The sequence below is a fragment of the Gorilla gorilla genome, chromosome 20 (genome assembly GCF_029281585.2).
Source record: "Gorilla gorilla gorilla isolate KB3781 chromosome 20, NHGRI_mGorGor1-v2.1_pri, whole genome shotgun sequence".
NCBI classification, from domain to species: Eukaryota; Metazoa; Chordata; class Mammalia; order Primates; family Hominidae; genus Gorilla; species Gorilla gorilla.
The window spans coordinates 28,079,573-28,103,720 of record NC_073244.2 but is presented as its reverse complement, the minus strand read 5'-3'; the positions used below and the strand labels follow the sequence as shown (position 1 = coordinate 28,103,720).

The 24,148-nt window shown below is 41.0% G+C and overlaps 1 protein-coding gene across 1 annotated transcript in view; it reads left to right on the top strand.

Moving 5' to 3' along the window:
- The first annotated feature begins 2,118 nt into the window (after positions 1–2,118).
- LOC115931568 (zinc finger protein 724-like) overlaps positions 2,119–24,148 on the top strand; it is an 84,345-nt gene continuing 62,315 nt past the window's right edge. Inside the window, 3 exon segments of the mRNA XM_031004015.3 lie at positions 2,119–2,280; positions 15,566–15,692; positions 16,182–16,277. Coding sequence (XP_030859875.2) covers positions 2,251–2,280; positions 15,566–15,692; positions 16,182–16,277 — 253 coding nt within the window. The 5' untranslated portion in view covers positions 2,119–2,250.

The following is a 24,148-nucleotide window of genomic DNA, read 5'->3' as shown; positions in this document are numbered from 1 at the left end:
ATCTAAAAATTGGAGGTCAATACTGTGGACAGGTCTGAAGACATAGAGTTTTGTTCTCCTGTGGCCCCATCATTCTTCAGTGATCTACCTGTGGTTATTTTATTCTTGTTACCTTCTGCTCTTTCTATGACCACTATCTGTTCCACCCTTGGAACCGAAGACAGATGTTAGTAGAAAGAGGCTGTTCCCTCATCTCGGGCATGTGGGATATGATGTTTCTCTTCAAATAGCCTGATCAATCTTTTATTCTTTAATTCATAGTACCCACACACACACTCCTTTTTTTCCTTTTTCTCCTTTTTCCTTTCTGCCTTTGTTAGATGCCCAGGCATGCCACAGTACCAGGCATTATCAGTACCAGCTCACATTTCTTCCCTTATCTGGAAAGAGGACTAACTTTCTAGCTCAATGCAGACACCCCTTCCCCTTCCTCTCTGCGTTCTTTTGCATGCCCACCTTACCTAAAAAAATCAAATGTTTAGCCAACCAGGATTAGTTTAGATTGTACGACACGACCCTGGCCAATGGGGAAAGGGTACAGGGGCAGGACTTGTGTCAGGAATAAAAGCTCTTGTGCCCCTTTGTTCAGGTGCGCTCTCATGGCGACTGGACAAGAATGCACCCCTCTGTGCAGAACTAAAATTGTTTTGCTAGGAATCCTTTGTTCGAGTGTTCACTTTCCTTAGGATTTTGAGCGTTATTCCTAACAGGAAGAAAAGGGATATTCAGGCCTTTCACAGACCTGACAACAGAGCTGCACTTCAATGTGGCAGGTATTGACCATGTGTGGCTCCTGGGTGCCTGGAATGTGGCTGGTCTGAGTTGCAATTTGCAAGAGAGGTAAAATGCAGAGTTAGTTTCAAAGATTTAGTTCCATAAATATAAATATATACAACATATAGATAAAAATATCTATATATAATATGGATAAAAATACATAGAATAATGCAATATATAGATACATAATTATATGTTATATATAAATATATATCATTCATAATTATACATTGCTCACATATTAAAATAATATTTTGGATATATTGCTTTAATTAAATTGTTACAACAGACGGATGCGGCGTCTCACGCCTGTAATCCCAACACTTTGGGAGGCTGAAGCGGGCGTATCACGAGGTCAGGAGATCAAGACCATCCTGACTAACACGGTGAAACGCGTCTCTACTAAAAATACAAAAAATTAGCCAGGCATGGTGGCACGCGTCTGTAGTCCCAGCTACTCAGGAGGCTGAGGCAGGAGAATGGAGTGAACCTGGGAGGCGGAGCTTTCAGTCAGCCGAGACGGCGCCATTGCACTACAGCCTGGGCGACAGAGTGACAATCCGTCTCAAAAAAAAAAGTCACAATTCCACCTGTTTCTTGTTTGTTTTTAAAGTTTGGCTACTAGAAAATTTAAAATCATATGTGGCTCACGTTTTATTTCAGAAGATGGCCTTTTAAAAATCTCAGGCTGCCTTCGGCCAGGCGCTGTGGCTCACAACTGTAATCCCAGCACTTTGGGAGGCCAAGGCCGGCAGATCACGAGGTCAGGTGATGAGACCATCCTGGCTAACACGGTGAAACCCCATCTCTACTACAAATACAAAAAATTAGCTGGGCGCGGTGGCGGGCGCCTGTAGTACCAGCTACTCCAGGGGCTGAGACAGGAGAATGGCTGAACTCGGGAGGCGGAGCTTGCAGTCAGCCGAGATCGCGTCACTGCACTCCAGCCTGGTCAACAGAGCGACTCCGTCTTAAAAAACAAAAACAAACAAAAACAAAAAACCTCATGCTGCCTTCTCAAAGCCAGGAAGGTTATAAAACCTGCAATTTCAAAATCATTATTATTATAACGTTTCATTTATGAATAGCCATACAGTATATTATTTATAAATGCATATAACCTTATACACAAGATTACATGCAAATACCCTCTGGGGTGGGCCTGGCTCAGCTCAGGGAGGAAGCCCTTTCTGAGCAGGCTGCAGCTTAGGCGGTCACTCTTTCTTCATTCAGCCCAGCGTTTGGTCACATCTTCTGTCAATCACGACCTGAGGAGGCGGGGATTTAAGCGTTATCCAATCAGCAACACGGGGCTGGAAACCCTCCAATCAGGCACTCAGCTGGAGCGGGCAGGACAGCTTCCGGAATATGGGGGCCTTTGTCTCCCGCTGCAGCTGGAGCTCTAGTCTAGTCTTCAGAGGCCGAGTCTCCGTGACCTTGTGACCTGCAGGTATTGGGAGATCCACAGCTAAGATGCCAGGACCCCCTGGAAGCCTAGAAATGGTGAGAGTGCCGGGTCCGACATCCTGAGAAAAGGGAAGGAGTTGATTGGAACTGGTGGGAAGCGGCTGTGCTGGGACTCGGGTCTCCCGCCAGTCAGCTCCACAGTCTGCGCCCCGAGTTCTTGCCCAACTCGGTCTCAGTCCCCTTCCGCCATAACATGGCGGCTGCGCTGACAGCAGGACCCTGGGCGTTCTGTCTCTTTCCTGCGCAGTGACCCAGTGACGGTCCCCTGGCCTGGAGGCCTCTCTGGGCAGCTCTGCAGGCCGCAGCACCTTGTCTCTGGCCGATTGCGCAGTGATCACGGGAGGGTAGTCAGGGGAGAATCCCGACTCGGGTGAGGGTTCATGAATGGGAAGAGTTTTGGTCGGTGGGGTTCCTAGTCCCTCTTTTCATCTATTAAAAATTTATGGAGTCACCGCAAAAATATTAAAGAATTTAATCAAAGAGTGGCTCAAAAATTGTAGAGTACTCAGCTATGGGTTTTAGTTTGTGGTTCATGGGAGGAACTTGAAGGAAAGGCTTTTATAAGGTCCATGTTTAAAAAAAAAAAACAACAAATTCAGTAATCGGTTAGGTACAGTTACGTACTTTCTTTTTTGTTGTTGTTTTTTTTGAGACAGTTTTGCTCTGTCACTCAGGCTGAAGTGCAGTGGCGCGATCTCAGGTCACTACAATCTCTCGGTGTCAAGCGATTCTCCTGCCTCAACCTCCCGAGTAGCTGGGACTATAGGCAGTCAAGTACTTTCTTAATTTCCACTTTGAGCGTGTAAATTTTCTGGTTATGTAATCAGAGGTTAATTGGCCATTTATAGTTAGTTGGTTAAGCCTAAATTTTGTTTTCCCCAATGCAATTTACAAAAATTTACACACACAAAAAAATATACATTTGAGCATACACACTCCACAGGAGACTGATTTTTTTTTTTCCCCCTGAATTTTTTAAATGTGTCCCAAGTGCGGTCTCAAGTGTACCCCTCATCCCCCATTCCTCCAGCCTAACTCGGGCTTGAAGTAAAATACTAAATTTCCAGTTCCTTCTGACAATCCCAAATGCCAGCCTGCCTTCCCTAGTTCACCTTGTCACCTATTTGTCGTTTAGTGTATATTTTCAATACTGTATTTTAATTATTTTTGTACAAACCATTGGATGGCACATTTTAAAAGATTCGTTTTCTGTTTGTAAATATTTCCCATGAGAAGACAGCAAAGAATAACCCCTGACACTGTGTTGTGAAAAGTCTCTGTGCCTCTTTTGCTTTTACCTTCCCTACACACAGAGCTCTTACGAGAATGCTTTGGGGTAAAGGTTTTTTTTTTTTGGCGGTGGGAAGCTTTATTGGGTGATGTGTCCTCAACCACCCTTTAGTTTTTTTCTTGGTCCTGGGTTTCAGTACTGCCTGTGAATAAACCAAGATATCAGCCACGGCTATGTCTGCTACAGTGTCTAGGGAATCTCAGGTCCTGGGTCATTTTCTTTCATAGGACAGCCTGAGGTATGGAGTGTAGCCTCTCAAGGAAGCAGGTGGATGCCCTGGGGCTGAGAGGAATCTCCTGGTGTGCTCTTCCTTTAAAAAAGTAACCCCTTGAGACATTAACATTGTCTTCACCCAACCCAGCTTTCATATCTTGGAGACACATTGCTGGTCAGCCAATCAGATGCTGGTATTAAGGGGAAAACAAACAATTTGTGTCCCCTGGATTTTCTAAGATTTATGAAAGAAAAAAATAGTATCCAAAACAAAACAAAAACTGACCCCAGAGAGACGCTGCAAGAATCTGCAAAAGTAAAATGCTCCTGGGGTCCTCACTGGAACATAGTGCAGTGTCTCCTGAAGGTTGGTTATTGAGCACTTAAGTGAGCAGGATGGGTGGGAAAATCTCTGATGTGATTGAATGACATGACTTGACACATGAGTCAGACACATCTGTTTTTTGATCAGCACTGCCACTCCTTGGATTTGTCACCTTGAAAAGATTTATTCACTTATATTGACTTCAATTATATATATATATTAGTTTTTTTGTTTTTTTTTTTTTTGAAACTGAGTCTCACTCTGTCGCCGAGGCTGGAGTGCAGTGGTGTGATCTCGGCTCACCACAACCTCCGCCTCCCGGGTTCAAGCTGGGATTACAGGTGCCCTCTACCACGCCCAGCTAATTTTTTTGTGTTTTTAGTAGAGACGGGGTTTCACCATGTTGTCCACCCTGGTCTTGAACTCCTGACCTCAGGTGATCCACCCCCTCGGCCTCCCAAAGTGCTGGGATTACAGGCATGAGCCACCATGCCCTGCCGATTTCAATTTTTTAAACTGTAAATTACATTTTATTAGTAGAGCTTGAAAGGTTCAAAAATATTTACAAAGGATATAAAAGTGGTGGGTTTCAAAAAAATATTAATATCTAATCATATATTTTATATGTTAAAAATTCTTATTTGCCTTATTCTTTCCCAGAGTGAGTTTAGAAATTTTCTCAGGTGTGTTTTTTGTGACTGGGTGATTTCAAACAGAATTCCATGGCTCAGGTTTTAGAGTGCTACCAAGGAAAATAATAGGGAAAATCTCTCTTCGATTTTGGCTATAGAAAATGAGTACATTTCGACGAGAAAAATGTTTTAGATAATTGGTGAGTTACATAGATTGATAAAAACGTCAGTTCATCTTTCTGCAGGGTAAATTTGTGACATTAGCTATCTCTGTTCTGTATCTTGTTATCTTGATTTCTCAGTTTCATGCTAAATTTCATGAATTGAAACTTGGTACCTCCTAGAAGTGTTTGCCTATGACTAATTGTTTACTATATTATTTTTATTAGAAATAATACAATAATAAACATTATCTGAAAGGAATAGATACTTTTGCTGTTCTCATTGAGGAATAAAATGTAGGCTGGGCTGGTGGCTCACGCCTGTAATCCCAGCACTTTGGGAGGTGGAGGCAGGCGTATCATGAGGTCAGGAGTCCAAGACCAGCCTGGACAACATAGTGAAACCCCGTCTCTACAAAAAACACAAAAATTGGCCAGGTGTGGTGGTGCGAACCTGTAGCTCCAGCTACTTGGGAGGCTGAGGCAGGAGAATCGCTTGAACCTGGGAGGCAGAGGTTGCAGTGAACCAAGACCACACCATTGCACTCCAGCCTGGGTGACAGAGTGAGACTCTGTCTCAAAAAAAAAAAAAAAAAAGTAAGCACCTTATAATTTCTTTCCCTTAGATAAATACTATGTTTGAGTAGTTTTGCTGAATATTTCAAACGCTTAGTTTCAAAAATCAAGTGTGTAACTCTGACGTGGAAATAAAGCTTGAGCCCAGTGACTCCGAGAAAAGGCTAATATTGAGCCTGCAAAAGGAGGTTATTAAAGTCCTAGTTAGTTCTTTCTGGGGAACCTCCCCTTCAGAAGTCCCAGCCTGCTCACCCCAGCCATAAAAGAAGCCTTAATCCTGAGGGAAGCTACAGAGCCCTGGAAAGCTGGGGGCCCACAGGCAGGTGCTAGTAAGGTTAAGATAAAAGGGTACTGGGAGGATCTTACTGAAGATGAAGTTATTACTGTTTTGAGGCAGTTTCTAGACTTTTAAAAATAAAGTTGGATTTATGTAAGAAAATTCAGTGTCCAAAGGGGTATTGCAACAGGAGAAAGTACCAACTATAAGATCTTTAAGGATTGCAAAGTTTAGGCAGACAAGGGCTTTCTTCATAGGGAGGAGCAAACAAGATTATAAAGAAGTTGGGAGGCTTTGGGAGGCCGAGGCAGGCGGATCACAAGGTCAGGAGATTGAGACCATCTTGGCTAACATAGTGAAGCCCCATCTCTACTGAAAACCCAAAAAATTAGCCAGGTGTGGTGGCGGGCGCCTATAGTCCCAGCTACTTGGGAAGCTAAGGCAGGAGAATGGCGTGAACCTAGGAGGCGGAGCTTGCAGTGAGCCGAGATCGCACCACTGCACTCCAGCCTGGGTGACAGGGTGAGACTCCGTCTCAAAAAAAAAAAGAAGTTGGGATGGCAATGGCAAGTGGAGGGTAAAAAAATCAGATTTTAGATCGGAGAATGTTTTACCCTGAAGTCAGCATGTTCTTAGGAGGGATATAAAATGGGGTTATATGTTCACTCAAACTGAAGGTAGCTAAAAGTTCAGGAGGCTGTGGGAAGTAGGTAAACTTAAGTGAAGTTCGATTTATAAGTGTTTTCTTTCGACCACTGAAGACAAATTCAGGTTTTTTTTGTTTGTTTGTTTTGTTTTGTTTTTTAAGACCGAGTTTCGCTCTTGTAGCCCAGGCTGGAGTGCAATGGTGTGATCTCAGCTCACTGCAACCTGCACCTCCCGGATTCAAGCGATTCTCCTGCCTCAGCCTCCCGACTAGCTGGGATTACAAGCATACACCACCACGCCTGACTAATTTTGTATTTTTAGTAGAGATGGTGTTTCTCCATGTTGGTCAGGCTCATCTCTAACTCCCAATCTCAGGTGATCCGCCCGCCTCGGCCTCCCAAAGTGTTGGGATTACCACCCACGCCTGGCCCCTTTTTTTATGAGAACAAGAAGAAAATGTGGAGTGTTTGTCTGGCTATGTGATAGGTAAGAAAAGAGAGCACCATCTAAGTCATAATGGGAAGGGTGTTTCTTTCCATAAGCTGTTCCTGGAGCACACGATGGATGGATAATGTATTAATCACAATTATTTTCCAGGATTATCTATGACCTTCATTTTTTCCTAGCTCTTTTCTTGGTCCTATACGTTTTTTCCATTTGACTTTTCCTGGGTTGTAGCTTTTATAATAAACTGGTAAACATGCTGAGGTCTGTGAGTAACTTTATCAAATTATTGAACTTCGCGGTAGCTTATGTGAGTTCTGAATTCTTAAACAGTAGCTTACAAACACAGATGGGAACAAGGGGTTTCTAACTGGCATCTGCAGTGAGGACAGTGTATTGAGACCAAGCCTGGAATCAGGATCTGTGCTGACTCTGGGTAGTGTCAGAATTCAAATGTTAGACAATGAGTTGGTGTTGCAGAATTGCTTGGTGTTCAGCAAACTACAGATTTGGTGCCAGAGAAAAGATATCATGGAATCCTGTCCTGGACCAAACTCTGGGTGTCTGAAAATGGAGGCTCTGCTCTCCTGTACACAGGCTGTCCTATTGCCCATTTTCCTGTGATTCCAGGTCTTCTCCCAGGGTGAGAGAGGATGAAAACTTAAAGGAAAGGAGCTCTGATGACAGTCCTCCTTTTCCCATAGCTGCCACCACAGGCATCCCACCCACTCACAAACACACACCCTAGACATTGACACGTCCACACCCCTCCCAGGACTAGGCACCACTGTCACGAACTTCACCACGGCATTTTTGACTCTAGTGTTTCTTGCCAAAAACTCACAAAGTGTCTATAAGTCTCCTGGCATATCGCCACACACAGACACTGAATCTGCAGCAGCAACCTGTTTTCTCCACCAACCTAGGATTCTGGGCCTCCTGTTCATAATCTCATTGGTCTTCATGGACCCGGAAATACATAGCACAAACCAGTTCTTCCACCTACATTGCACTTTCCCCCACTAATGGAGTTTTTACCTTTTAATATTTATTTTTGATTCAGGGGTACACGCGCAAGTTTATTATATAGATTAAATTGTGTCATGGAAATTTGGTGTAGACTATTTTATCACTGAAGTACTAAGCATAGCACCCAACTTTTTCTGATCTTCTTTATCTTTCCACTCTCCACTCTCAACTAGGCCTCAGTGTCTGTTATTCTTCTCTTTGTGTCCATGTTTTCTTTTCCTTTCTGTTTTTTTGAGACAGAGTCTCACTCTGTCACCCAGGCTGGAGTGCAGTGGTGTGATCTTAACTCACTGCAACCTCTGCCTCCTCGTTCAAGTGATTCTCCTACCTCAGCCTCCCAAGTAGCTGGGATTACAGGCATGCACCACCATGCCCGGCTAATTTTTGTATTTTTAGTAGAGATGGGGTTTTGCCATGTTGGACAGACTGGTCTTGAACTCCTGACCTCTGGTGATCTGCCCACTTCGGCCTCCCAAAGTGCTGGGATTACAGGCGTGAGCCACCATGCCTGGCCTGTGTCCATGTTTTCTTGTTATTAGCTCTTACTTATAAATGAGAACATGCATTTGGTTTTCTCTTTCTGCATTAGTTTTCTAAGGATAATGGGCTTCAGCTCCATTCGTTTTGCTGCAAGGGACATAATCTTGTTCTTTTTTTATGGCCACACAGTATTCTATAATGTTTATGTACCATATTTTCTTTTAAATTTTTATTTTATTTTATTTTATTTTATTTTATTTTATTTTATTGTGGGAGGAGACTCAGGCTGGAGTGCAGTGGCACAATCTTGGCTCACTGAAGCCAAAACATTCTGCATTCATGCAATCCTACCTCCTCTCCCCAAGTAGATGGGACTACAGGTGCATGCCACCATGCCTGGGTAATTTGTCTTTCTGTATTTTTTGTAGAAATGGGGTTTCCCAGTGTTGCCTTGGCTGGTCTCAAACTCGAACTCAGGCAATCCACCTGTTTTGACCTCCCACAGTGCTGGAATTATAGGCATGAGCCACCTCGCCCAGCCATACCATATTTTCTTTATCCAGTCTACCATTGATAGGCATTTGGGTTGATTCTGTGTCTTTGTTATGTGAATAGTGCGGGGCAGTGAACATGCATGTGCATGTGTCTTTATGACAGAATAACATATTTCTTTGGGCATATACTCATTTATGAGGTTGGTGGGTCAAGTGGTAATTCTGTTTTTAGTTCTGTGAGGAATCGCCACACTGCTTTTTACAGTTGTTGAACTAAGCACCAGCAGAGAATAAGCATTCCCTTTTCTCTACAATCTTGACAGCATCTGTCATTTTCTAACTTTGTAGTAATAGCCATTCTGACTGGTGTGAGATAGTATTTCATTGTCGTTTTTCTTTGCATATCTCTACAGATTAGTGATGAGCATTTTTTACATATGCTTTTAGCCACATGTATGTGTATTTTTTTAAAAAGCATCTGTTCATGTCCTTTGCCTACTTTTTAATAAGGTAGTTTTTTCTTATAAATTGAAGTTATTTTATCTTATTTTTTGAGATGGAGTCTCGCGCTGTCGCCCAGGCTGGAGTGCAATGGTGCAATCTCTGCTCACTAAAACCCCTGTCTCCTGGGTTCAAGCAATTCTCCAGCCTCAGGCTCCCGAGTAGCTGGGATTTCAGGCACCCAACACTTCGCCAGGCTAATTTTTGTATTTTTAGTAGAGACAGAGGTTCACCATGTTGGCCAGGCTGGTCGCAAACTCCTGACCTCAGTTGATCCACCCGCCTTGGCCTCCTGTAGTGCTGGGATTACAGGCGTGAGCCCAAACACCCGGCCTTTTTTTTTTTTTTTTTGATAATTTTAAATTTTATATTTAAGTCTTTAATTTATCTTGAGTTGATTTTTGTATATGGTGTAAGGAAGCAGTCCAGTTTCAATCTTCTACACAGTGCTAGCTAGCTATCCCAGCACCATTTATTAAATAGGGAATTCTTCCCACATTCCTCTTGTCAGCTTTGTCAAAAATCAGATGGTTGCAAATGGGTGGCATTATTTTTGGTCTCTCTATTCTTTTGCACTGGTATATGAGTCTGCTTTTGTACTAGTACCATGCCGCTTTGTGTTTTTATAGCCTTGTTATATAGTTTGAAGTCAGATAATGTAATGCCTCCTGTTTTGTTCTTTTTGCTTAGGATTGGTTGGCTATTTGGGCATTTTTTTGTTCCACGTAAATTTTAAAATAGTGTTTTTTAGTTCTGTTAAGAATGTTTTGGGGCCAGGTGCGGTGGCTCATGACTGTAATCCCAACACTTTGGGAAGCTGAGGTGGGCGGATCACAAGGTCAGGAGATCAAGACCATCCTGGCCAACATGGTGAAACCCCATCTCTGCTAAAAATATAAAAATTAGTTGGGCGTGGTGGCAGGCACCTGTAATCCCAGCTACTTGGGAGGCTGAGGCAGGAGAATTGCTTGAACCAGCGAGGCAGAGGTTACAGTGAGCCAAGATCCTGCCACTGCACTGCAACCTGGAGACAGAGCAAGACTCTGTCTCAAAAAAAAGAAAATGTTTTGGTAGTTTGATAGGAATAGCATAAAATCAATGAAATTAAATTTCATTGGGCCTCATGGCCATTTTTTTTTTTTTTTTAACAAGGTTCTACTCTGTCACTCAGGCTAGAGCTCAGTTGCCCCATCTCGGCTAACCCCAACCTTCGTCTCCCTGGTTCAAGCGATTCTGCCACCTTAGACTCCCATGTAGTTGGGACTACAGACGTGCACCAAGATGCCCGTCTAATTTTTGTATTTTTTTTGGTAGAGACAGGGTTTCACTATGTTGGTCACGCCAGTACTCACCTCCTGACCTCAAGTTACCTACCCATCTCCACCTCCCAAAGTGCTGGGATTGTAGATGAGGGCCAGTCTGCCTGGCCAGTATGACCACTCTTGTCACAGAGATCTTTCACCTCCCTAGTTAGCTGTATTTCTAGATATTCTTTTTGTGTCAATTGTGAATGAGATTGTGTTTTTTATTTGGCTTTTGGCTTGGATGTTGTTGAAGTACAGGAATGCTACTGATTTTTATACTTTTCTTTTGTATCCTGAAACTTGGCTGAAGTTGTTGGTTTAAAGAGCTTTTCCACCAAGACTAGAAGGTTTTCTAGATACAGAATGATGTCATCTGCCAACAGCGTTAGTTTTATTTCCTCTCTTCCTGTTTGGACCTTTTGTTTCTTTTGTCTGACTGCCCTGGCCAGGACTTCCAATTCTCTGTTGAATAAAAGTGGTGAGAGAAGACATCCTTGTCTTGTGCCAGTTTTTAAGAAGGAATGCTTCCAGCTTGCATCCATTCAGTATGTTGGGTGTGGATTTGTCACAGATAACTTATTATTTTGAAGTATGTACCTTCAATGCCTAGTTTGTTGAGGGTTTTATACATGAAGGATGTTAATTTTTATTGAAAGCTTTTTCAGCATCTGTTGAGATAATCTTGCAGATTTTGTCTTTGGTTCTGTTTAAGTGATGAATCACATTTATTGATTTGTTTATGTTGAACCAACCTTGACTCCAGGAATAAAGCCTACTTGATCATAGTGGATTAGCTTGTTGATGTGCTGCTGCATTTGGTTTTTTTTGAATCAGTGTTCATGAAGGATTTTGGCCTGAAGTTTTCTTTTTTTGCTTTATCTTTACCAGGTTTTGGTATCAGAATGATGGCTCTTATTATATAATGAGCTAGGGAGGAGTCCCTCCTCAATTTTTTGTAATAGTTTTAGGAAGTATAATACCAGCTTTTCTTTGTACATCTGGTGGAATTCAGCTGTGAATCTGTGTGGTCCTGGGCTTTTTTTGGCTGGTAGGCTATTTACTACTAATTCAATTTTGGAGCTTGTTATTGTTCTATTCTGGGCTTCAGTTTCTTTTTGTTTAATATTGGGAGGATGTGTTTGTCCAGAAATTTATCCATTTCTTTTAGATTTTTTAGTTTGTGTGCATAGAGGTGTTGTTCATAGCAGACTTCAGTAGTTAATTGTATTTTTGTGTGGTCAGTGGTAATATGCCATTGTCATTTCTTATTGTGTTTATTTGAATCTTCTCTTCTTACTTCACTAATCTTGCTAGTGGTTTATCTTATTAATTTATTTAAAAGATTTAACTCCCGGATTTCTTGATCTTTTATATGACTTTTTATGTCTAAGTCTCCTTCAGTTGTGATCTGACTTTGGTTATTGTCTTCTGCTAGCTTAGGGGTTGGTTTGCTCTTGCTTCTCTCATTCTTTTATTTTTGATGTTAGGTTGTTAAATCGAGATCTTTCTAACTTTTTGATGTGAGCATTTAGTGCTGTAAATTCCCTTTTAACACCACATTACCTGTGTTGGAAAGAGTCTACGTATCACTGTTCCCTTTTGTTTTAAAGAACTTCTTGATTTGTGCCTTAATTTCATTATTTACCCAAAAGTCATTCAGATGAAAGTTGTTTAGTTTTCATGTAATTGTGTGTTTTCAAGTGTTTTTCTTTGTATTGAATTATTATATCTTTATGAAGCTGTGGTCTAAGTGAGCATTTGGTATGATTTGGGGATTATTGAATTTGCCGAGAATTGTTGTATTTCTGATTGTGTGGTCAACTTTAGAGTATGTAACGTGATAATGAGAAGAATGTATACTATGTTGGTTTTAGATGGAGAGTTTTATAAATGTCTATTAGGACTATTTGGTCAAGTGTTGAGTTTAGGTCCTATGTCTTTGTTAATTTTCTGCCTCAGTGATTTGTCTAATAGTGTCTGTGGGGTGTTGTATTACTGTGTCAGAATCGAAGTCTCTTCATAGGTCTCTAAGGACTTGCTTTAAAATTCATGTGCACCCATAGATTTTGTAAAACATCTTTCTCTCTTCTGCTTTTTTCTTCATAAACATTCTTTTAAGTGCACACAGGGTGCCCGAGGTTACTATTTAAATGCGTGAATCCCGTGTCTACTGAAATTCAGATGTCCAAGAATTCAAGAGCAGATCCAGAGACTTGGCTATTGTAGCTAACTGGAAATACCCCTGTGGCATAGAGAACAGAATTCCATATAGGGTCCACTGTGTACTCCAGTTCTGTTCGGATTCACCCTTTTTGGAGGCCTTATTAGATCTGACCCAGCCCTGGAGTCTTGCCTCACAGAGCTGGTTAGAAGAGATGAGTTTGGCTCATCTCTCGGGAATTCTGATACCTTTCTGGAGCTGGTGCTCACAATTTCCTGAAACCCAAAAGCAGATAAATAGGAAAAATAAAGTATGTATTTTAGGGTCTTAATTTCTATTAAAACTAGTGCTTGCAGAGACATTCCATTTAAAAACTTATTTTCTATTCCTGCAGATCCAGTAGTTGTTCCACAAGTCACAAAAATTAAATATAAACACAATAAAAATTTTTCTAAACTACATTAAACTTTTCCTTTCTGTATTCCCCTATCTTTTCTATATTTAGCTTTTATTCTCTACAGTTTTTTAAAAACCAGTAATAGAGAAACAGAAGAAGAAATAAAAATGCCAGGCTCTTTATCTAAATTTTGGGAATTGTTCATCTCTTAGTACCAATTTTCAGGGTGTTATGAGGATCAAATCATATAATGTGTTATTCCCAGCACAGTGCTTTGTAACATACTCTTGAGCACATACTACCTCCTAAGAAAACATTGCATTAGTACATGTGTACGTGTTTTTTTTTTTCTTTTCTTTTTTTTTTTTTTTTTTTGACGTAGTCTTGCATTGTTGCCCAGGCTGCAGTGCAATGGTGCGATCTCAGCTCAATGCAGCCTCCACCTCCTGGGTTCAAACGATTCTCCTGCCTTAGCCTCCCAAGTTCCAGGTAGCTGGGATTACAGGTGCCCACCACCACGCCCAGCTAATTTTTGTACTTTTAGTAGAGACGAGGTTTCACCATGTTGGCCAGGCTGGTCTGGAACTCCTGACCTTGTGATCTGCCCGCCTCGGCCTCCCAAAGTGCTGGGATTTCAGGCATAAGCCACCACCCAGCCTACATGTTGTTTTTCTAATGCAGACTCATTGAGATATTGCTGCCTTCTGTTTCGTCTGTAAACTTCAAAGAGCCAGCAAATAATATGAAAGTTTAGGATGGAGATTGCTTATCTTTATTTATACCAGAAATATTTGTGTTGTGACAGACAGGAGTGCTGAGTGTAAGGGACTCTGTGCTGTGCCTTTTTTTTTGGAGACGAGGTCTCACTCTGTCACCCAGGCTGGAGTGCAGTGGTGTAATCTTGGCTCACTGCAACCTCCGTCTCCTGGGTTCAAGTAATTCTTCCTGCCACAGCCTCCCGAGTAGCTGGGATTACAGGCACCTGCCACCATGCCTAGCTAATTTTTATGTTTTCAGTAGAGATAGGGTTTTGCCATGTTGGCCAGGCTGGTCTCGAACTCCTGACCTCAGGTGATCCCCCCGCCTCGGTCTCCCAAAGTGCTGGGATTACAGGCATGAGCCACCATGCCCAGACAAACTTTTACTTTTCTACTTGTGCTTTTCCTCTCTAGTGAGTTTAACTACTTTTTTAAATCATTAAAAATGTTCCCTTCGTTGCTATTGAACATGGGAAGGTTTGGATACTCAATATTCCTATTGGTAAAAGCTGGGGTTCTTAGTAAAGGTGGAGGACGTTTAATGTTAAGGTTTGATCTGTGTTTTCTGTTAGCTCTATGTGGAACAGTATTAAGAAAATGCTTATTTAAACTGGATGGCATTTATTACCCAGAAAGTTCTAGAAAAAAATATTAGGAGATACCTGCTCTCTAGAGTACTTAAGAATGACTACTTAAAATCACTATTAAAATTTACAGAACATGGTAGATATCTGTATCTTGAACTTCGCATAAAACTGATGGTTCTTTATGGTTAAATTCAGACTATAATTTGCTTTTGGGGTGGCAGTATCACAGCAGTGATGCTGTGTCGTTCTGCGTGTATCAGCACATCATAAAAATTTGTCCTAGTGCACTTGATGTTAATGATTGACTTGCTTAAAGAGCTCTCTCACAGATTTTTTCACTGTAGAGTTAATTACGTTTCTTTTATTATTAAGTATCTTTATGCAGCTGATGTGCATGAATCATCATATTTAATCTCGTGGCTGGCCTTCTTAGGTTTTCTTTGCTTATATCTGTCTTTAGAAAATGAAGGCTCTCATCTTTGTTTACAGGCCAGAAAAACCGGGAAAAATACTTACTGGATGTTTGACAAAGTAGTATTTTTGGGCCAAAAACATGTGGCATTACTGATGGGCTTGTTAGAAATTCAGCAACTCAAACTTCATTCCAGATCCTCTGAGAAAATAATCTGCATTAACAAGATTTTCAGTTTATTGTACACATTAAAATTTGAGAGGTACCTGCTAACTCAGCACGTCTCTTTGATCTGAAAAATACACACAATTTATTCTGTATGGTGTAAATATAGCACTAAAAAATGTACATGTTTGTGTTCATGCCTCTAATTTAAAACTTTATTATTCAGAAAAATATCATATATACACCGATGTTGTGGATCTTATGCCATTGTTTTTTCTCAGATTAGAGAATACATTAGGGAATATTTCTGTGTTGAAAATTATTTTATTGGGTAAGTTTAGTCACTCCTGTAAGTCAGAACCAGTTCTCTTTACTCTGTCATTTCCCCTTGAGTCAAATTTGAAATTCTGCCCATGGTCACTTGCTAAAAGTGTGTGTGTGTGTGTTGTGTGTGATTTCTTTTCAGAGACCATTGACATTTAGGGATGTGGCCATAGAATTCTCTCTGGAAGAGTGGCAATGCCTGAACACAGCACAGCAGAATTTATATAGAAATGTGATGTTAGAAAACTACAGAAACCTGGTCTTCCTAGGTGAGGGTAATAATTTCTAATATACCCTAAATGTTTCATTTCTTTGTAGAATTTTTTTTGTAATTTCTGCTTTGCACAAATGAGTTTCAGATCCTTGTTTTCAAGAAAATCTTGGGGATTTGTCCATGTAAAAAAGAATTTCTTAATCATGTTTTCATCTTGACCTGAGCTTTCTACATTCCTGAGCTGATCTGAATACTTCAATCTAGATTAGTGGTAATTCCAGAAATTTAGTGGCATAAAATATTGTTGCCCACACCTTAAAATCTGATTGCCACCATCAATTTTTGATTTAGTAGTACTGGTTACTGAAATTAAAAACCTACAATTTAAAATATTTTCTGAATATTTAGAAATTTCTGTTATAAATCAGTATTTTGGGATTAATTTACTGTAATATTCAATTACATTCTCTTTACTGAGCACATTACTAAGTTGGTAATTACAGAATATGAGCAAGATTTATGTTATTTATTTTTAATAAAACAGGTATTGCTGTCTCTAAGCCAGATTTAATCACCTGTCTAGAGAAAGAAAAATATCCCTGGAATATGAAGAGACACAAGATGGTAGATGAATCCCCAGGTAGGTGAGAGTTAACACAACAGACGGCACAGATGAGAAGGCCCAAAGGTCAAGGAGAAAGCCAGTTTTTTTTTGTTTGTTTGTTTGTTTGTTTTGAGATGGAGTTTCACTCTTATTCCCAGGCTGAAGTGCAGTGGCACGATCTCGGCTCACCACAACCTCCGCCTCCTAGGTTCAAGCGATTCTCCTGCCTCAGCCTCCCGAGTAGCTGGGATTACAGGGGCATGCCACCAAGCTTGGCTAATTTTTGTATTTTTAGCAAAGACGGGATTTCGCCTCCTTGGCCAGGCTGGTCCTGAACTCCTGACCTCAGGTGATCCTCCCACCTCGGCCTCCCAAAGTGCTGGGATTACAGGCATGAGCCACTGCGCCCGGCTGAAAACGAGTTTTCAAAATGTAATTTGGGAAGCTATATTCCAAAAGAAATAGTTTCTGAAAGCTGTTTTGTTTTTGATTTTGTTTTTTAAATTTTTCTGTCACATAGGGGCATATTCTGTCTTATGCTTTTAAATTATCTGAGGATTCTACTTTCCGTTCAGTGAACTTCCTTCAAGTTTACAGTGAGAGCCAAAGTCCTCTTTATGGCATGTAAGAGACTGCCCAATTTGACCGTGTCTTCATTATTTTTGGAGACACACAAATATCTGCATAATTTTGAGAAACTGTGTTAAACTGTTTTTTAAGTTCTCTTTTTGCATCCTGTCTGAAATGTGTGAGAGTAGTGATTTTGGTTCCATTATGGTTTTTTTGTTGTTAATTTTTTCTGCATATTTCATCTTGTTTGCATTGCTATAGTCCTGAAATATAGTTTGAAATTATAAAGTAGGATCTTGTTCATTTTTCTCAAGATTGCTTTGGCTATTCAAAGTTTATTGTAGTTTCATGCAAATTTTAGGATTGTATTTTCTATTACTGTGAAAAAAATACTGCTGGAATTTTGATAGGGAGTTTATTGAATCTATAGATCACTTTGGATAATATGGCACTTTAACAGTATTCTTTCAATCCCATAGACATGAAATATTTTTAATTTATGTGTCTTCTAATTTCTTTAATATATCTTTAATTGTAAAGATTTTTAACCTTTTTCATTAAATTTGTTTTCAGAAATTTATTATTTCAATGCTATTGTATATCAGATTGTTTTCTTCCTCAATTTTATCAGTTTGTTTTATGTATATGGAACCATAACATGTATCTTAATTTTATATTTTGCTAATTTACTGAGTGTATTTATTAGTTTAGAAAGGTTTTAATATACTGCTTGTGGTTTTTTATATCTAACATTATATAATCCATGAACAGCAACTTTTTACTTGTTTGTCTTCAATTTCAATGACTATTTTTATTTTTTGACTGATTGTTTTGCCACACACTTCCAGTGCTATATTAAAATAGAAGCATTAACAATGGGCACAATATAGTTTTGCATTGGTGTCTGCGAATTTGAAGGAGCAAACACCCCTTCAAGTTTTTAGAAACTGCTTTCAAGAGGTAAAAGTCCTCTTTGTTGGGCCCTCAGAGTGATGGGATGCCCTCTGGGTTTGTAGTATAGAGGGGCTGTAGCTTGATCACAAGGCTGCTGGGTTTTCACTTGGGTCCACCTTTAGTTGGCTCATTACAAGGGGCTTGGGTAGTTGTAATTCCCATTTAGTTGTTGGACAGAGTGACTGTCCTTCAGGACTTTGCTCTGTAGGGGAGACGCTAGGGCAGGTTTTTGCAGTCGGGTCTGCAAATGCTGGGCCTCTTACATTGGGATGTGGAAGAGTATGGCTTTCACTAAGAACCAGAGAGCATTTCCCCAGGTCACTATGTGGTTCTATGTAGGCAGAACTGCCCATGTACCGTGGCTCAGCGAGCTGGAACTCAGCCATTGAACTGCTTCAGGGACCACAGTAAAGGCCAAGGTCTTGCAGGCCTGCTGTATGGCTATAAATGGGTGTCTTCCTCCAGGCCTCTGGAAGGACAGGACCTCTCCCAGACTGTGGCTGGGAGGAATTTGGGATGATTACAGAGTAAGTTCAGAATTCTCAGTGGGACAAAGTTGAGTGGGCCATTTCCTGATCTGGAGCCAAGAACAGACGTCCCATAGATTGCCCTCTGAATTAGGACCTGCCCTCTGAAAAGGAACACTGCTCAATTCTGGGCTTTAGCAGAGTTTCACAACTCCCTGCCTGTATCTCAAAGCTCTCTTAAAGGCACTTATTTGTGAGATGGGATCTTGCTACATAATACAGGCTGGTCTTGAACTTCTGGCCTGAAGAAATTCTCTGATCTTAATGTACCATGTAGTCATCATTACAGGTGTGAGCCATGATACCTGGCTCTTTTAGAAAGGCATTTTTGTCAGGGATGGCTGACAAATTTTCTTGCCTTTGGGGGATAAGTAAACAGGGCACCTTTTATTTTTATTTCTTTATCTTACTGATGTCACTCTCCCTATATGTTTTCACTTCTATTTTCTTTTTCTTTTCTTTTTTTTTTTTTTTTTTTGAGATGGAGTCTCACTGTGTCGCCCAGGCTGGAGTGCAGTGTTGCCATCTCGGATCACTGCAACCGCTGCCTCCCAGGTTCAAGGGATTCTCATCCCTCAGCCTCCCAAGTAGCTGGGATTACAGGTGCCTGCAACCACGCCCAGCTAATTTTTGTATTTAGAGATGGGGTTTGACCTCTTGACCTCAGGTGATTCACCCACCTCCACCTCCCAAAGTGCTGGGATTACAGGTGTGAGCCACCGTGCCCAGCCTTTACCTCTGTTTTCTGTTTTAAATTTGTATGTAATTTTAGGTTCAGACATTTAGGACAATATGCCAGCATTTACATGTTATGTTTGAAGCAAATTAGATAATTAGTAGGCACTCAATATTTACTAAAATAGCTATTTATAAATTTAAGTTTGCTGCAGGCAAAAAGGAATTACAGGATTTTCACCTACTTTCTTCAGCCTACATCTACCAAATATGAGTTTTATATGTCAAGGGTTCTAACTATATTGTGAGATATAATTTTTATTTAATAATGTAAGGCTGTTCTTAAGTTGATTTACAGCAGTTTCATTTTGTCTAAGTATAGCATATATATAAAACATAAAAATTAACTCATTTTTTAAAATGCTTATTTATTAAGTTTCCCATTAGAATCTTCTATTTATGATTATACTGCATTTTCTGTGAAATTTTGCTTCCATACAGTGCATGCCAATGATTCAAAATACCTGCCTTTCATGAGTACACGGTTACAGTCAAATATTATAGTTAACTCTACAAATTGTTTCTTAATGGTACACCAATGTTGCTTACTAGACTTTATGAATAAACGTTTCTCCTAGAAGTATTTAAATTGTTTTTTTTTTTTTTAATTGATCATTCTTGGGTGTTTCTCGCAGAGGGGGTTTTGGCAGGGTCATAGGACAATAGTGGAGGGAAGGTCAGCAGATAAACAAGTGAACAAAGGTCTCTGGTTTTCCTAGGCAGAGGACCCTGCGGCCTTCCGCAGTGTTTGTGTCCCTGGGTACTTGAGATTAGGGAGTGGTAATGACTCTTAACGAGCATGCTGCCTTCAAGCATTTGTTTAACAAAGCACATCTTGCACCGCCCTTAATCCATTTAACCCTGAGTGGACACAGCACATGTTTCAGAGAGCAGGGGGTTGGGGGTAAGGTCATAGATCAACAGCATCCCAAGGCAGAAGAATCTTTCTTAGTACAGAACAAAATGGAGTCTCCTGTGTCTACTTCTTTCTACACAGACACAGCAACAATCTGATTTCTCTATCCTTTCCCCACCTTTCCCCCTTTTCTATTTGACAAAACCGCCATCGTCATCATGGCCCGTTCTCAATGAGCTGTTGGGTACACCTCCAAGACGGGGGGGCAGCCGGGCAGAGGCGCCCCCCACCTCCCAGACGGGGCAGCGGCCGGGCGGAGGCACCCCCCACCTTCCTCCCTGGCGGGGTGGCTGGCTGGGCGGGGGCTGCCCCCCACCTCCCGGATGGGGCGGCTGCCGGGCGGAGATGCTCCTCACTTCCCAGACAGGGCGGCTGCCGGGCGGAGGGACTCCTCACTTCTCAGACGGGGCGGCCGGGCAGAGACGCTCCTCACCTCCCAGACGGGGTCGCGGCCGGGCAGAGGCGCTCCTCACATCCCAGATGGGGCGGCGGGGCAGAGGCGCTCCACACATCTCAGAGGATGGGCGGCCGGGCAGAGACGCTCCTCACTTCCTAGATGGGATGGCGGCCGGGAAGAGGCGCTCCTCACTTCCCAGACTGGGCAGCCGGGCAGAGGGGCTCCTCACATCCCAGACGATGGGTGGCCAGGCAGAGACGCTCCTCACTTCCCAGACGGGGTGGCGGCCGGGCAGAGGCTGCAATCTTGGCACTTTGGGAGGCCAAGGCAGGTGGCTGCGAGGTGGAGGTTGTAGCGAGCCGAGATCACGCCACTGCACTCCAGCCTGGGCAACATTGAGCACTGAGTGAATGAGACTCCGTCTGCAATCCCGGCACCTCGGGAGGCTGAGGCTGGCAGATCACTCGCAGTTAGGAGCTGGAGACCAGCCCCGCCAACACAGTGAAACCCCGTCTCCACCAAAAACGAAAACCAGTCAGGCATGGCGGCACGCACCTGCAATCCCAGGCACTCTGCAGGCTGAGGCAGGAGAATCAGGCAGGGAGGTTGCAGTGAGCAGAGATGGTGGCAGTACAGTCCAGCTTCCGCTCGGCATCAGAGGGAGACCGTGGAAAGAGGGAGAGGGCATTTAAATTGTTTTTTAATGGTACACCAATGTTGCTTACTAGATTTTATGAATAAACATTTCTACTAGTAGTATTTGGCACTTACATATTAGTGTGTTTTTCAGTGTAGTTTAGTTTTTTGTTGTTGTTGTTTTGTGGGGTTTTGTTTTTTTTTTTTTTTTTTTGAGATGAAGTCTCACTCTTGCCCAAGCTGGAGTGCAGTGGCCTGATCTCAGCTCACTGCAACCTCCAACTCCCAGGTTCAAGCGATTCTTCTGCCTCAGCCTCCTGAGTAGCTGGGACTACAGGTATGCACCACTCTGCCTGGCTAATTTTTGTATTTTTAGTAGAGATGGGGATTCACTTTGTTGGCCAGGTTGGTCTTGAACTCCTGACCTTGTGATCTACCTGCCTCGGCCTCCCAACATGCTGGGATTACAGGCATGAGCCACTGTGCCCGGCCAGTGTAGTTTATTTTTTTAACATCAGTTTATTGTGTTTTTTGGTTTTACTTATGTATTATAATTTTAGACAATTTGCAATTCCACTTGTACACTTTAAGTCAATGTGGGGTTTAAATAGTAGATAAATCAGCTATATGTCTTATAATCAGATTATATATGTGTGTATTTTATCAATATAACCTCAATTTTAGTTATGGCTTATCTTGTATGTATTCTTTCTTAGCTGATTTGCAATGGTTGTTTATCTTGTCTAAGTGAGTAGTCATGAGAATAGTCTTATTTTTACCCTGTATTTAATGATGAATGTGTATTTTTTTTTTTTTTTTTTTTTTTTTTTTTTTTTTTTGAGACAGAGTCTTGCTCTGTCACCCAGGCTGGAGTGCAGTGGCACGATCTCAGCTCACTGCAAGCTCCACCTCCTGGGATCATGCCATTCTCCTGCCTCAGCCTCCTGAGCAGCTGGGACTACAGGCGCCCACCACCACACCCGGGTAATTTTTTGTATTTTTAGTAGAGACAGGGTTTCACCATGTTAGCCAGGATGGTCTCAATCTCCTGACCTCGTGATCTGCCTGCCTCGGCCTCCCAAAGTGCTGGGATTACAGGCGTGAGCCACCGCACCTGGCCATGAATATGTATTTCTTTTGTGTGAGAGAAATACTTCTGTGATTTGAGGTTAATTTTTTAAAAGACTTATAGTTCTCTATGTTTTTAGGGTTTTTTTGTTTGTTTGAAAAAATTGTTGTAAAAACACATAACATAAAATTTACCATCTGAAATCCATTTAAGTGTACATTTCAGGCTCGGGCATCGTGGTGGCTCAAATCCGTAATCCCAGGATTTTGAGGAGGCCAAGACAGACAGATCACTTGAGCCCAAAATATTGAGACCAGCCTAGGCAACATGTAAAGACCCCGTCTCTAAAAAAAAAAAATTTGTTTTGAATACCCAGGCATGGTGGTTTGCACCTGTGGTCCCACCTACTTGGGAGGTTGAGGGGAGAGGATTACTTGAGCCTGGGAGTTTGAGGCTACAGTGAACCATAATTGTGCCACTGTACTCCAGCTTGGATGACAGAGTGAGAACCTGTCTCAAAAGAAAACTGTACATTTCAGATACGTTATGTGTATTTTCATTGTTATGCAGAAGACTTCTAGAAATTTTACATCTGTGAAACTAAAACTCGATACCCATTAAGTAACAACAACCCATTTTACATTCTCAGCAGCTGTTGACAAACACCCTTCCACTTTTTGTTTATATGAGTGTGACTACTTAAGATATTTCATACAAGTGAAATCATACAGTATTCCTCATTTTGTTACTGGCTTATTTCAGGTGACATACTTAAAGTTTATCTTAAAATGTGACAATTTTTTTTAAGGCTGAATAATATTTTATTGTATACACATTACATTTTTTCATGTTTTTGTAAATCAAGAGAGATCTGGGTTGCCTTGGCCTTTCAGCCTTTGTGAATACTGCTACAGTAAACATGGATGTTCAAATATTTCTTTCAGGCCCTGTGTTGCATATTTCAAATATAGATTCATAAATGAGATGCTGTATTCAATAATTTCATTTTTAGTTATTCGAAGATCATTTATAACATTTTAAAATATTGGTTGCATTCTTGTTTTCCACCAACAATAAGAATGGGTTTCATTTTCATTGCATCATCAACAGATTTGGAGTTTAAAAGATTTATAGTTTCATTCTAATGGCTATGAGGTGATTTTGTTTTTCGTTCTGATTTTTATGCATTTCTCTACAAATTGTTAACTTTGCATGTCCTTTTAAATGCTTTTTCCCATTTGTGTATCTTTACTGATGAAAATTTAGTTCAATTTTTTATTTCTAAATCAAATTATTCAACTTTATTGTTCTAAGAGTTGTTTATATATTCTGAATATTAACTGTTAACACACGTGATTTGCAAATATTTTCATCCATTTCCTAGGAGGCATTATTACTCCTTTGAATGTTTTCTTTGATGTGCAGAAATTTTGAAGTGCAGTGCAGTTAAAGTTTACTGTTCTTTTCTTTGTTGCTTATGCATTTAATGTCGTATCTAAGAAAATGGTGCCAAGCCCAATGTCATGTGTTTCCCCTATATTTTTTCTAAGAGATTTGTTAATTATTTTTTAATGTATTAAGTATTTTATTTAAAATATATTTTGTATATTGTGCAAGGAAATAATCCAAATTTATTAATGCTAATAATCCAGTTTTCAACATTATTTTTTGAATACTGTAGGTTTTATTGACATCTTTGAAAAATTAAATGTTTTGAACCCTAAGCAAGAAAATGTTGAAGAGTGTGTTTTATTTTCCTTTGTTTTTGGATTTACCTGTTTCACTTTTGCTTTTAATTTCTAGGTTCATTGAGTTTTGGTCAGAAAACCCACAGTGTATAATTTTGGTCATCTTAAATTTGTTGTTTGAGACAGGATCTTCCTCCGTCACTCAGGCTGGAGTGCAGTGGCATTATTTTGGCTCAATGCAGCCTTAACTTCCTGGGCTTAAGTGATTCTTTCATCTCAGCCTCTCAAACAGCTGGGACTACAGACATGCACTACCAGGTCAGGCCAATTTTTTTATTATTTGTAGAAACAGGGTCTCACTATGTTGCCCAGGCTGGTCTCAAACTTCTGGCCCCAAGTGATCCTCCCACCTTGG